The following is a 14,987-nucleotide window of genomic DNA, read 5'->3' on the forward strand; positions in this document are numbered from 1 at the left end:
GAGGTTGAAGAACTAGTACTAGGAATAGAAATGTCAATTCCCATGCTCTTTACATGTGCTTGTCTTATTTTCCATCTGAGGTTCTTCTGCGGGAATCTTTCAACCATTTGTCTGTTTGGGCTTTTTTTGTTTTTCTGGGTTGGAGTCTTGCTGTGTTGCCCAGACTGGAGTGCAGTAGCACAATTTCGGCTCACTGCAACCTCCACCTCCTGGGTTCAAGCAATTCTCATGTCTCCACCTCCTGAGTAGCTGGGGCTGCAGCCCATGCCACCATGCCTGGCTAAATTTTGTATTTTTAGTAGAGACAGTCTTTTACCATGTTGGCCATGCTGGTCCCAAACTCCTGACCTCAAGTGATCTGTCCACCTTGGCCTCCCTGTGCTGTGATTACAGGTGTGAGCCACTGTACCCGGCCTCATCTGTCTATTTGTGAAGGTAGTTTAGTTACACTAGATAACTAAATTTGTGTATATCCTTATCGGCCATACTGTAATATAGTAAGAGCAAATAAGTGAGGACTTCACTGTCGGCCTCTCATGGAGTTCTCCACTCTTCCCTCAGAATACCTGAGTAATACATGATACCATCTGACATACCAACTCGGTGAAACCTAGACTATAAATACATAGTAAATATTGATAAAAGCTCATTTTTATCTCTGGGCAGAAAAATAGTCCCAATTATTTTCTTCTACACCCCATTGGATTATCTGTGTGTACTGTACTTTAGGAAAACTAGTGACTAAAAATGATAGGTTCTATTTAAAGTTGATTGGCATTGAAAAGAAATTGGACTGAATAGTCTCACTCCAATAACCATCAAGAGTCCTTGTGGCATTTTCAGAATTGTTGATGTCGTCGTATGTTTTAATGGCTTAAAAAAAAATACATTTCACCTTCTGTAGTAATGTTAATTCTGTATATTTCCTATGTCGATAGAAATCTGATTAATTATATTTTGCTAAACCCGAGCTAAAAATATATAAAGGTTGACTGTGGAATGTGCACAAAATTGTTATTGATCATAGTTATCAACATTATGGTATGTTATAACAGCTGTTTGAGATGGAGAACGTTTTTACTGTGTCGTCAGATCCTCATCCCTCTCCTGCAGCCCCTCCTTCACTTTCTTTACCCTTATCTTCATCTTCTACCTCATCTGGGACTAAAAAACAAAAGAAGACTCCAACTTATCAGAGATCTGTAAGTCAGGAAAGCAGTCATTCTCAGCTTACCTTGCTTTGTGTTAAGAGCATGACCTAGGATTGCCACTCATTCTGGTTGAAATATCCTGCAGACTCACCTTCTAACTTCCCGAATCATTTTTTTTACCTTCAGTCTTGAAAGATAACCGAGTAGATTAGGGCCTTGCTCAAAGTATGTCCAAGAGTCAGAAGCATTATTAACACCTTGGATCTTAATAAAGATGGAAAATCTCAAATCCCCATACGCACTGAGTCTGATTTTGTTTGAGAAGCCCTGGTTTAAAGCCCGACCTTCTTGGTTTGAATCTTCTGTTTGACTTTGGCAAGTCATTTAACTTCTCTTGTCTCATTTCTCATTGGTAAAATGAGGCTAATACAATACTTTCTTTTGTGAAAGTTAAGTGAGTTAATACATGTTAAACACAGAACAGTGGCTAGTGTAGAAGAATTAGAACGTAACCACCTACAGGTGTGGTGGCTTTGATTTACCTGATTTGACCACACATGTCATTGACTCCTACTTTTGTTTATCTTTCTAGAATTTTAGTTACTCTTTTTTCCTAATGAAAATGTATCCTTTTTATTAATAATGTCCAATATCCCACTTAAATGGAAATACTGATTATAAATCAGATTTTCAGTGAAAGGGTCTAAAACATAATTGTAATGATTTGGAAATGTCATTACTATGGTAAATTATAGACCTAGGCTTTGCTAAGGATTTCATCCTATTTTGTGCTTCACTTATAGTTTTTGTTGTTTTACTCAAAGAAAGGAAAATGGAACATCCAATGTGATAGTATTTTATGACCTAGGCAGATTTACGTTATATTACTTTTAAATAGCTCCTGTTTCACTAAAGAACGGGAAAGAAAGGATAGTTACAGATTTCATCAGTATGTGAAAAATGAAGGGTTTCTTTCAGGTAAAGATGTCTTTAAATGTACCTGTGAAATGATTCAGCATTTTTAAAATGGAAATGCTTTTGCTGTCTTGTAGTTTTGTTGTCTCAGAAGTTTTCTAATACACTATTTTGGATAGTCTTTCATTAAAGGACCTAAGCATGAATTACTCTGAGATTTTCTAGTTTAAGTATTGCATAGAAAGTTTATTTTATTGTGTTAATCTTTATTAACTTGAAATATGCCTTCGAAATGCATGACTTACTAAATAGTATTAAGGTATCAGCTGAAGTTTCAAAATAGTGTTACCAAATCTCTTAAGAGTCTTTGGTAGTTTGTGGTCACTGTCTCTTAATGTTAATTACCCTTGTTCTGAATTTGTTTTAGTAATTTTCAGTTTATGTAAAGGCAGCATTTACTAATGTAGTTGTCATGCGTTAATATTAAACCCCAGAAATTCTATTTTTGTCTGGTAAGTGGAAATTCTACCATAATTTGGGGCAGTTCCCCAATATAATAACTTAAATTGTTTCCTCTGAAATGTTTTATTAGCTAAATTAATGCTGCATTAATAAAAGTCCATAATCTTCCTTTCATTTTACTTTTTTTTTGCCTTTTTATATGGAAGATTTAGTGACTTATTAACCAGACATAATACGCTATGGAGATAATGTGCAGATACGTATATATTCTTTTTCTTTTTAAAACAGATGAGCTTTGATCCAAACCTTCTCCACAACAATGGACATAATGGGTACCCTAATGGTACTTCAGCAGCACTGCGTGAAACTGGGGTTATTGAAAAACTGTTAACCTCTTACGGATTTATTCAGTGTTCAGAACGTCAAGCTAGACTTTTCTTCCACTGTTCACAGTATAATGGCAACCTGCAAGACTTAAAAGTAGGAGGTAATCTGTCAGTTCTCCTTTGTAAAAATGTAATCACAAAATTTGTCTTGCATATCAACTTGTTCATGAGTGTTTTTCAAAAAAATGTTTTATGTAAATAAAAACATTTTGGACTTTCAGTTGTATTGTTTACTGAAGAATATCTGTATAAACCAGCAGAATCCTTAAAAGATATATTTGTTTATATTTACAGTAAATGCTTGGAAGATTTCTTTGTTCCCCCTAATGATGACTGTTTACCTGTAAGATTTTAAGCCAGTAGGAATATTGAACTTTTATAATGTTACAATGTTATTTATGATTATTCTATCAGGTACTATTTGGGGTAGTACCTGAAAAAAGTAATTCTTAGAATGTCACCTCTTAGATTATATGGAAATTCATTTTGGCTGACACCATACAAATTATTTCACAGGTCTAGCATGGTGGCTCATGCCTGTATTTCCAGCAATTTGGAAAGGCAGGGCTAGCAGATTGCTTGAGCACAGGAATTCAAGACCAGCTTGCAGCCTGGGCAACATGGCAAAACCCCATCTCTACAAAAAAATACAAAAATTAGCTGGGGAAGGTGGCTTGTGCCTGTAGTCCGAGCTACTAAGTAGACTGAGGTGGGAGGATCGCTTGAGCCTGGGAGGTAGAGGTTGCAGTGAGCTTAGATCGTGCCACTGCACTCCAGCTTGGGTAACAGGGAGACTCTGTCTCAAAAAAAAAAAATCGTTTTTATATGATATAAAGTGTTTGGCTTACTAAAGGACTGAAATTATGAGGCCTCTGTATGTTTTTTAAAAACATGTTCGAGAAAAGAGTATAATAGCTAACAAGATGCATGCTATAGGAGCATTGTTTTGGTTAATCCTCATGGCAGTCCTGTTTGTTAGGAATTATTCTCCTTTTACATATGAGAAAACTGAGGTACAGAGGAGTTTTAAAAAAAAAAAACTTGCCAAAGGTTATGATTGTTAAGTGATCTCATTTGTAGTATGTGTAAATTCTATAAAAACTAAGATTAAGACATGGCTATCTTAGCCTAAGATGGTGGTTCTGAAACATTTTGTGTGTATCAAAATTATGTGGAAGGCTTGTTAAAACAGATTGCTATACTTGATCCCCAGAGTTTGTCTTTGGCTAGGACTAGAGTGAGGTCCAAGAATTTGCATTTCTTTTAAGCTCCCAGGTGGTGGTAATGCTGGTCCAGGGACCATGCTTTGAAAACCACTGGTCTAAGGCAATTGAAATGCTATGTTAAGTATAGTTTGGAAGCAATATATTGTTTCGCAAAAATTAGTTCAACAAATATAACACATTCTTTATTTTAGATGATGTTGAATTTGAAGTATCATCGGACCGGCGGACTGGGAAACCCATTGCTGTTAAACTGGTGAAGATAAAACAAGAAATCCTCCCTGAAGAACGAATGAATGGACAAGTTAGTGACTTTGATGCTTTCTGTTTTTTTAGGGCCCTGCATTTGCATATCTTTCACATTAGAAAAGGAAGATTCTCCCCATCTCCTCAGTTTGCACGAAAGAGAGCTATAGTATATAAAGATTACTATTTTAAAATTAATCAAAAGCACTGGCATTTCTTGACCTGAAATAAAAATATGGTCAAGACTCAGTTGGGTTTTTACATATAACCCTGAGTCAATGCTTACAGTCAATTTACATACTGTAAGTTTGAAACTTGGCAGCATGACATCCTCTTGTGGATCATATTAAAATGCATCCCTGTGTATAGTATAGAGGATATTAAAATTCAGTTTATATTGCACAGTGCTGCTCCTGAAATGATTAGCAATGGAAATTTTTTTTTTTTTGACTGGTAGGTTGTGTGCGCTGTTCCTCACAACTTAGAGAGTAAATCTCCAGCTGCCCCGGGTCAGAGTCCAACAGGGAGTGTATGCTACGAACGTAATGGGGTAAACTTGTGTATTTTTCTTAAACCTTTGCCTGATCCACCATGTGATCTATAAGCGTACTTTAAAATTCGAAATAGAAAACGTAAGCTGCAATTGTTAAAATCAGTTTTAAATTTGGTTTCTAAGAGGCTTCAAATGCAGCATAATCAAAAAATTTAAAAAGAAAAATTCCATAGGACTTCCAAGTGTCAGTTTGCCCAAGTATGACCTTAGTTAGAACATTAAGGTAAAATGTTCCTTTTAATCACTTTTTTGGGGGTTGTGGGGGGGGGATCTTTTCTGGTTTCTTTTAAGCACTAACACCAGCTTTTTTTGTTTGGAATGCCTTATATAAAATTGGTTTTTTTGAAATGTAACTATAGTCTCTGGGCAAATGCTTCCACGTGTGTAAGCTTTTTGAAGTTGGATTGCTGCTCAGCTGTGGACTCGCAGAAGTCATCAGCACCATGGAGGGGAAGTGTGTGTTTACATGAATAAAGTAACTTACTTGTCATAAAGCATTTAATTTTAAGAAATTTGGCTTAAAATGCCAGTATAAGAGGTTTTTAAGTAAGTAAATCACAGTATACAGTGAATATGCATCCTGCCAAAATAGTAATAATGATTTATTAATTCACAGGAAGTGTTTTATCTGACTTACACCCCTGAAGATGTCGAAGGGAATGTTCAGCTGGAAACTGGAGATAAAATAAACTTTGTAATTGATAACAATAAACAGTAAGTTCTTTTTTAAAAAAATTTTCTCACCTAAGTGTTTTGCATGTGTTTTTTTTCCCTCCATTGAGAAATTTGAAGTGGGTTAAAAACCTAACTTGTAAGTCTGGATAATTTTCATGAACTTTCAGTTCATCAACTAATGATTTGAGGTCTGTGAATATTGTATTACAGCTATGATGCAGGATCTCAGAAATAGGAAGATGATAATTAAAACATTGTCAGGCATTTCAAGGACTTGTTCTAGAGATCAGTGAAGGTTTTTCAAAAAATAGTGCTTTGAGGTAAGTTTTGAGGGAGGGATATAGTCACTAGAGAGATGAGAAAAAAGAGCATTATGGATAGAAGAAATATCATGACATGTTTTGGGGAAATGGCCAAAAGTTTAGTCGAATTGACCAGAAGGTAAAGTGTGAGCGTTCTTCTATGTAGGAATCTTTGTAGTATTTAAAACAAGGAAGTGTGATTGGTTTAGATCTTTGGAGGTGGTGGAAGTGGTAGACTTTTGAAAAGTGGGGATGCTGTTGACCAGAGGCAGTGATGTGAGAGTTAACGTGAAAGATGACCACCTAATATGGATAGATTAAGAGGATGGGGTGGAGGAGTCAAGTTATATTGAGAAGATACCATCATCAATCTTAATTGATTAGATGAAGGTGGGATTGGAATTAAAGGGAGTCCCAAATACTGTTTTTCTGGCCTGGCCTACTGGGCAGATGATGGTACCATAAACTGGGCTAAGGAGACATAAAGAGAAAGTTCAAGGTGGAAAAAGAATCATATTTGCTTTGGCAATTTTTGAGTGAGGTGTTTGTGATATCTGGGTAGAGATACCAAATCTGCAGTTGCGTGTATAGGTCTGAGACTTAGACCTATAAGTCTAAGATCTGTTTCCTGCCTATAGGGAAAGTATGTAGAGCTGTAGAATTCATCAGCATACACAGTTAAGGAAAATGTAGTTAAGAAAGCTCAGGGAGAATATTTTTATCTTGGGATATGAGAGAGGAGAGATGCAAGAGGAGAAGGAAATTAAAATAGGAAGTTGGAGAAAGTGCTAGTAGTGTACTTTCCAGTAGCATGTGGAGGGAAAAGTCCTAAGAGCATGTCTGTGGGATTATCTGCCTTGAACCTTATCTCTTTCTTGACAAGTCTAGAAGGAATCAGATTGCATTGTAGGTATGGTTATTATTACAGTCTGAAGGCCTCAATTTATATAGTCGTTAATCTCAGAACAGCCTTACCTGTTAAGTTTCTTCATCTGTAAAATGAGGTATAAGTTCTCACAAAGTTACTTTTGACGTTCGTACTGCTTTTAAATAGCAGACATTTAAATTCCCATCTGATTCTAAAGCCTTTTCACTGCAGTAAGTTACAAAAGCAGGTAGAATTTTTCTGGTGTCTTTGTTAGTCTGTAACTTTTTTTTAAATAAAAAGCACATTTTGGGTTACTTGTCCATGAAAAATTAAGGGAAGTAATTGCTTGGTGTATAGGTCTTCTCTTAAAACATTTAGACTAACAGTACCATTATGTCTTATATAGTCTATGTTATCTTAAAATTGAATTTACATCACTGCTGCACGAAAATGAGGGCATAAAAGCAACATATGGTGTCTCTAACTTGTTTCCATTCTCCAATGGAGGTGAATATCATTACTTTTAAAAGCATAGCAAGTTCTCTTAAAATCACTTCATTTGCTCAACTTTTATGGCTGTTTACTCAAATAATTGAGAGTAATTGAGATAGCTACTAAGTGTAGCACTCACTGAAAATAGAGACCATCTCCTATTTATCTCTGTATCACCAGTACCTTACTTTGCCACAGATTATGCCTACACAATTGTTTGTTCAATGAATAACCTTTATAAAACTTCAGTATTCCCACCTTTGGTAGCGCTTTGTGGCTTTATTTCAGTTCTTTTGTTGAAATAGAGAAACAGTAGAACATCATGCCCCCATGTGTAAGTTTGTAAAAACAAATCTTCCAACAACAGTCCTAGAGAAAGATGACCTATATATATATTTGCCAAATGTAGAAGGCTAAGGAGTTAAAGTCCTTTGCATATAAAGCCATATGAAAATAATCAAATGTCGGCCGGGCGCGGTGGCTCAAGCCTGTAATCCCAGCACTTTGGGAGGCCGAGACGGGCGGATCACGAGGTCAGGAGATCGAGACCATCCTGGCTAACACTGTGAAACCCCGTCTCTACTAAAAAATACAAAAAACTAGCCAGGCGAGGTGGCGGGCGCCTGTAGTCCCAGCTACTCGGGAGGCTGAGGCAGGAGAATGGCGTAAACCCGGGAGGCGGAGCTTGCAGGGAGCTGAGCTCCGGCCACTGCACTCCAGCCCGGGCAACAGAGCAAGACTCCGTCTCAAAAAAAAAAAAAAAATCAAATGTCATAAACCCTGTATTTATTCTTAGTGATGATAGAATTATTAAAGCCCCAGGAAACTAGTTTCTTTAGACTAATATCTAAGCAAGTCAATACATTTTTAACCCGTGTTTCATTCCTCCTCCCTGTAATTATTTTTTTCTAGTACTGGTGCTGTAAGTGCTCGCAACATTATGCTGTTGAAAAAGAAACAAGCCCGCTGTCAGGGAGTAGTTTGTGCCATGAAGGTAAGTGTTAAATTTGAGAATCTTGAGTTTTTCTTTGGCCATTTGAAGTGTTGTACTTCAAACTCCAGCCTTTTTTTTTTTCTTTTTTATCTTTACCCTTTAAAACTATTTCACTGTTAGCCTCAAAAGTAGTCTCTTAAAATTCCTTGGTTGCTAATACATTATCTTCTTTAAAATTGGCTGTTTAATTGATAATATTAGATTGTACCAAATTGTACTATTGTGACTACACTATAATTTTACAAAAATTATTGGTTTTAAGTTGTAATCCTAAATTTGTACAGAGTGGTAATAATGTTCTTGGTTTTTTGTTTTGCTTCAGGAGGCATTTGGCTTTATTGAAAGAGGTGATGTCGTAAAAGAGATATTCTTTCACTATAGTGAATTTAAGGGTGACTTAGAAACCTTACAGCCTGGTGATGATGTGGAATTCACAATCAAGGACAGAAATGTAAGATAGTTAACTTAATCTTTGGCCTTTTAAGATCAGCGATGGTTTATGTTTTTAAGAAACACTTAAAATTGTGTGATTCTTCCTTCCCCTGTGCCCCCACCACCTCCAACACCTTCTGATTTAGGGTAAAGAAGTTGCAACAGATGTTAGACTATTGCCTCAAGGAACAGTCATTTTTGAAGATATCAGCATTGAACATTTTGAAGGAACTGTAACCAAAGTTATCCCAAAAGTACCCAGTAAAAACCAGGTAAATAATCTTTTTCAGGAGAGTCCTATTTCGCCTCAGTAGTAATAGAATAATATGGTATGGTATACTGAAATTTTATCTTATTCAGTTAACATGATAGTGAAACAACTAAGTACCTCTTGTTATGTATAGTTAAATTAAAAGAGAAACCAGATTTACATATCCATAATACGTTTTTTGGTTTTTTTTTTTGTTTTGGAGACAGAGTCTTGCTCTGTCGCCAGTCTGGAGTGCAGTGGCGCGATCTCAGCTCATTACAGCCTCAGCTCACTGCAATCTCCGCCTCCCGGGTTCAAGCCATTCTCCTGCCTCAGTCTCCCGAGTTGCTGGGACTACAGGCACGCGCCACCACGCCCAGCTAATGTTTGTTTTTTTTAGTAGAGACGGAGTTTCACTCTGTTGGCAAGGATGGTCTCAATCTCTTGACCTTGTGATCCACCGACCTCGGCCTCCCAAAGTGCTGGGATTGCAGGCATGAGCCACCTCGCCCAGCCAAATATGTTTTTTTTTTTTTTTACTGGGTGATGAGAAAAGACCAAAGAAGAAAATGATAATTAAATCGGAAAGCACCTGATAGGATTAGACTGCAGTTCAGGTGTACATTTGTTCCCTCTTCTGCCCCTGCCCCACCCCTCCAGTTTATTTGTGGGGAAGCTGAGGACACAAATGGTGTCATTGCTGGGAAAATTCCTTAAATAAAATTTTTTGGTACCAGAGTACAGGGTCTTAATACCAGTGTTATAATTTGATGGTTGACTTATGTGACCATAGACCATGAAGCTTTCACATTGGACTTATGTTGTCAACACCTTTTTTCGCTTCAGGAAACTATGTTAAAAATAACATGGGTTTACTATGTGTTCTTCTTGTTTGACTTAGAACTAGGAAGGATGAGAAATCTCCAGCTAAAATCGTTTTTCCTTCTCATCAGAATGACCCATTGCCAGGACGCATCAAAGTTGACTTCGTGATCCCTAAAGAACTTCCGTTTGGAGACAAAGATACGAAATCCAAGGTGACCCTGCTGGAAGGTGACCATGTTAGGTTTAATATTTCAACAGACCGACGTGACAAATTAGAACGAGCAACCAATATAGAGGTTCTGTCAAATACATTTCAGTTCACTAATGAAGCCCGAGAAATGGTAAGTGTTGGATATTCCTGGATGTGTATCTAATATGCAAAAGCCAATGTTATATTCAAGTTTATACTACTAAATTAAAAATGTTAAGTTAAATGACCCTAATGGGCATTTACCTTGTTAAGGTGATTAAGAATCATACACATTTGAGTCAGTCTGGGTTATCTCTGGCAGGTATCTTGGAAATATATGTGAAAAAAATTTTTGAATGGAAATCTGGACAGGATTACTAAGGTATTTTTAGAGTCAGTGATTCTCTAGCCCTTAATATGAAGAGTAAGAAAATTCAAGTTCATCATTGTGGAAAGTAGATTTTCCCAAACTATTTCCTAAGACATTTAATCAGTGATGGTTTCTGTTTTTAGGAAACACAATTCTCCAATGTGGTCCAGGGAAGCCAAAAGATTGGACACCCATGATCTAGACACTAGATCACACATAAAATACACTTAACACCAAAGATAGTTGATGAGCTTTTTTAAAAAAAAAAATCTTAGGTGTGGTGGCTCACACCTGTAATCCCAGCACTTTGGGAGGCCGAGGCAAATGATCACTTGAAGTCAGGAGTTCAAGACCAGCCTGGCCAACATGGTAAAACCCCATCTCTACCAAAAATAGAAAAAGTCAGCCAGGTGTGGTGGTGGGCGCCTGTAATCCTAACTACTCAGGAGACTGAGACAGGAGAATCGCTTGAACCCGGGAGGCAGAGGTTGCAGTGAGCCAAGACCGTGCCGTTGCACTCCAACCTGGGTGACAGAGGGAGACTCTGTCTCAAAAAAATAAATAATCGCAAAAACATCTTGTTTTAAGAAGGTTTAAGAATTTGTTGTGTTGGGCCATGTTCAGAGCTGTCCTAGGCCACAGTTTGGACAAGCTCTCAATTAAACCAGAGTCAAAAAGGTTTCGTTTTGGCAGAACTTGCAAATTGTTTTTAAAGAGTTTGTGTCTGTGAGTGGCATATACCAACCAGAATTATTTCCCAAACATGTTTTATGAATTCACTTTCTCAGACATAATTTGCATTTAGTTATGTTTGGGATCATATCATCTACACTGTAACTCAGTGTTATCAGTGGAACTGGGTACATTGAATGAAAATTTAAGTTTCTTGAGGTTTTTTTTAATCCTTTGCCTTTGAAGAACTGATTGTGTTTGACACAGTGTATTTAACTTTAAAAGTTTGTAAGTCTGAATGTGTGTTTTTGTTTTTTTTTTTAACATTTTCTTTTTTTTTTGAGACAGAGTCTTGCTCTGTCGCCCAGGCTGGAGTGCAGTGGCCGGATCTCAGCTCACTGCAAGCTCCACCTCCTGGGTTTACGCCATTCTCCTGCCTCAGCCTCCCGAGTAGCTGGGACTACAGGCGCCCACCACCTCGCCTGGCTAGTTTTTTTGTATTTTTAGTAGAGACGGGGTTTCACCGTGTTAGCCAGGATGGTCTCGATCTCCTGACCTCGTGATCCACCCGTCTCGGCCTCCCAAAGTGCTGGGATTACAGGCTTGAGCCACCGCGCCCGGCCTTTTTTTTTAACATTTTCAAAGGCAAGATCTGTTTTGCTTTACAGTATGGAAAATATAACTTGGCTACCATCAGGACATAGCAAGGATTAAATGTCAGAATATTGTTTAGGTCATATTTAAAACTTATAGAATCACTTCTGCAGTGAGCAAATATGTAGTATGTAATACAATAGCAGATTGATAATTTGTGTTCATTGTCTCATTAAATATGAGTACCTACCATGTTCCAGGTACTCTTGATATAATAGCCCTTACAAAGCTGATAATTCAGTAAGAAGAAGAAAAAAAAAAAAAATGAGAAAAGATTTTGTATATTTTATTCTTCTATTCTTCACATGTAAATTTTAACTCTTTCCTGGGCCTAAACTCATGCAATTTTTGAGGTAGAAACTAGGGAATTGCCTTTGTCTACTTTGGAATTATGGTCTCTAAATTAGTGAAGTTTCTGGAAATTATATTGTCATTAGACGTGGGCTTTTATGAAATACATTGTGTTCATGTGTTTACATTCAAATGTGGTGATTTTTTCTAGTGCATATTTGCCAGAAAGTAGCAATTGGGGAGTCTTAGAAAATTGCTCAGGTTACTTTGTTGAAAGCAATGAGTTTGTACTTAAGCTAGAACAGTTCAAATGTGGATACAATATTTGTGTCACATCAGAGAAAATTCCTGATGAATTTAACTTGATGGTGGTTATAAAGTTGAATGTTGCCTTACTTGACAAGTTTCACAGCCAGTGAAAATATTATTTGGGTTTCAGGGTGTGATTGCTGCCATGAGAGATGGTTTTGGTTTCATCAAGTGTGTGGATCGTGATGTTCGTATGTTCTTCCACTTCAGTGAAATTCTGGATGGGAACCAGCTCCATATTGCAGATGAAGTAGAGTTTACTGTGGTTCCTGTGAGTTGTTTTTGAGAAAAGTTCGGAGGTGTTTCTTGATGCTTTCTTTTTCAATTGAAAGTTAATTTTGTTTTATCATTTTTTAGGATATGCTCTCTGCTCAAAGAAATCATGCTATTAGGATTAAAAAACTTCCCAAGGGCACGGTTTCGTTTCATTCCCATTCAGATCACCGTTTTCTGGGCACGGTAGAAAAAGAAGCCACTTTTTCCAATCCTAAAACCACTAGCCCAAATAAAGGCAAAGAGAAGGTAGGTTTTGCGTAATCCAAATTATTTTTGTAGCTCTTTATTCCTCTTCTGCTTTAACAGCATGTAGTAATGGAGTATATATAATGAGCAGAGTTTGTCTCTTTCAGAATTCTCTGTCATATTAACAGTGAACTAAACAAAGTAAGGTTTCTTAACCTCAGGATTATTGACATTTTGGGATGAATGATTCTTTACTGTGGGGAATGGGATGTTTAGCAGCATCTCTGGCCTCTGCCCACTGGAAGTTAGTGTTCTGATCCCTTTTCCCTACCTCCTACTATGACAGCCAAAAATGTCTCCAGACATTGCCAAATGTCCTCTGGGAGGCAAACTCACTCCAAGTAGAGAACCAGTTATATAAAATGATAGTACTGTCTTCCAGGCAATTTAAAACTTTCAAAGTTAGGTATCATCAGTTCACACATTTAAACTTCATTTATTGAAAAATCCACTGAACAGGAAATATAAAGATGTCTGAGATGAATTCTCCTTTCAAGTTAATAACAAGTTGAGAGAGTTTTATAGAAACAAGTAATTCATACAGAATATAAAATATTGCTATTGTAGGTCAGCGATAGTGCTCTGGTGAAAATTAACTGGTAGGGTATGGGATGGTTTCACTAATGGAGACAGGAAAGAGCATTATTCACGGAGTAAAAGTACAGATGAGAAAAATTCAGGGTTTCTTTAGGAAGCAATGAGTAACCAGTCTGACAGGAATTTTTTGGGGGGTTTTGTGTATGGGTTTTTGTTGGTGAGGGAGGTTAGGAGAAATAAGGATGAAAAATCAGGATCCAGCTAGACTGAGAGGGTGTTGATTGGTTCTCTAAAGAATTTAGACCTTGTTGACGGGCATGGTGGCTCATGCCTGTAATCCCAGCACTTTAGGAGGCTGAGATGGGTGGATCACGAGGTCAGGAGATCGAGACCATCCTGGCTAACACAGTGAAACCCCGTCTCTACTAAAAATACAAAAATTAACCAGGCGCAGTGGTGCGTGCCTGTAATCCCAGCCCCTTGGGAGGCTGAGGCAGGAGAATGGCGTGAACCCAGGAGGCGGAGCTTGCAGAGAGCTGAGATTGTGCCACTGCACTCCTGCCTAGGCGACTGAGCAAGACTCTCCAAAAATTTAAAAAAAAAAAATTTAGACCTTATTCTGTACTTAAAGGAAAAGATCTCTTTTAGATAATGACATCAGGTATGTGCTTTGGGAGAGTAATGGCAGCAATATGAAGCCTAGATGGAATGGAGACAGACAAAAGATGAAAAGGGTTACTATGCAATTACTCGGATAGTTAAGGTAGTCCTTGAACTAGGCACAGAGATAGTGGCTATAGACAAGTGAAGGTACATAAGAGATACTGGAAAGTCAGTCATGTTGTAATTTAATAATTACTATTAGCCAGAAAGAGCAAGGCTATTATGTTGCTTATCACTTACTGTAGCATGGGAAATTATTTTACCTCTGAGCTTCAGTTTTTAAATTTCAAAACTGATTGTATAACAGTTTAAAAAGCCCTCAAAATACCTAGCTCATAATAGGAATTTCACATGTGACAGATGATACTGTTAACAAAAATAAAAATAACTTCAGTTAGGGTTATTTTTAATAACTCTGCTTCCCAAATGTGTCTGGCAAAACTGGCTTGATGAAGAGAGCCTTTGTGTGAGACTCTCCCTGCCGTTTTTTTGTTTGTTTGTTTGTTTTTCCTTAGTCCAACAGCACCCTAGCTAGTAAATCCTCTGTCATCGTGCTTCTTATAGTATATAACGTTTACCAGTTTATGAATCTGTCTCTGCTGCACTGGACTCCCTCAGGGCAGGGATTCTCCTATCTCTATTTAATATATTTGATGTATAGTATATTGTCAGCTGTTGGCTGGATGTCGAAGTTGATGAGTTAAGAGCAAAAGGTAAGCTTTTGAGTTTGGTTGTGGAAAAGTTGATGACTTTGGAGTCAGACCTGAATTCACTGACATTCTTCTTAACCAAACTCAAATCCTCTGGATCATTTTGTGCTGGGTTTTGTAACCTTGGTAAGGTTTACTTAATTCCTCAGATTTTCCCAATTTGTAAAATGAGGGAAAAGAGAAACTATGGAGATGATTTTGTACAAGATTAATTTGATAATACATAATACCTGGTAATGTTGTAAGTGTTCAGTAAATAATTATATAACAGTTATGGAAGGAGTGTGATTGGTAG

General features: G+C 37.3%; 1 protein-coding gene across 7 annotated transcripts in view; it reads left to right on the plus strand.

Annotated features, from left to right (window-relative positions):
• Window positions 1-14,987, plus strand: part of CSDE1 (cold shock domain containing E1, RNA-binding) — a 41,358-nt gene that overhangs the window by 15,538 nt on the left and 10,833 nt on the right. For 2 of the 7 annotated variants that reach the window (XM_011933105.1, XM_011933106.1), the window contains 11 exons: window positions 1,056-1,202; window positions 2,817-3,015; window positions 4,332-4,441; window positions 4,841-4,933; window positions 5,553-5,650; window positions 8,186-8,267; window positions 8,590-8,718; window positions 8,846-8,971; window positions 9,903-10,115; window positions 12,391-12,531; window positions 12,618-12,782. In XM_011933105.1, the coding sequence (XP_011788495.1) occupies window positions 1,065-1,202; window positions 2,817-3,015; window positions 4,332-4,441; window positions 4,841-4,933; window positions 5,553-5,650; window positions 8,186-8,267; window positions 8,590-8,718; window positions 8,846-8,971; window positions 9,903-10,115; window positions 12,391-12,531; window positions 12,618-12,782 (1,494 nt within the window). In that variant the 5' untranslated portion in view covers window positions 1,056-1,064. The remainder of the gene's footprint in view (window positions 1-1,055; window positions 1,203-2,816; window positions 3,016-4,331; window positions 4,442-4,840; window positions 4,934-5,552; window positions 5,651-8,185; window positions 8,268-8,589; window positions 8,719-8,845; window positions 8,972-9,902; window positions 10,116-12,390; window positions 12,532-12,617; window positions 12,783-14,987) is intronic. The other 5 variants (XM_011933108.1, XM_011933109.1, XM_011933110.1 and 2 more) reach the window with 3 other exon arrangements.

This window comes from Colobus angolensis, unplaced genomic scaffold (assembly GCF_000951035.1).
Source record: "Colobus angolensis palliatus isolate OR3802 unplaced genomic scaffold, Cang.pa_1.0 Scaffold124, whole genome shotgun sequence".
NCBI lineage: Eukaryota > Metazoa > Chordata > Mammalia > Primates > Cercopithecidae > Colobus > Colobus angolensis.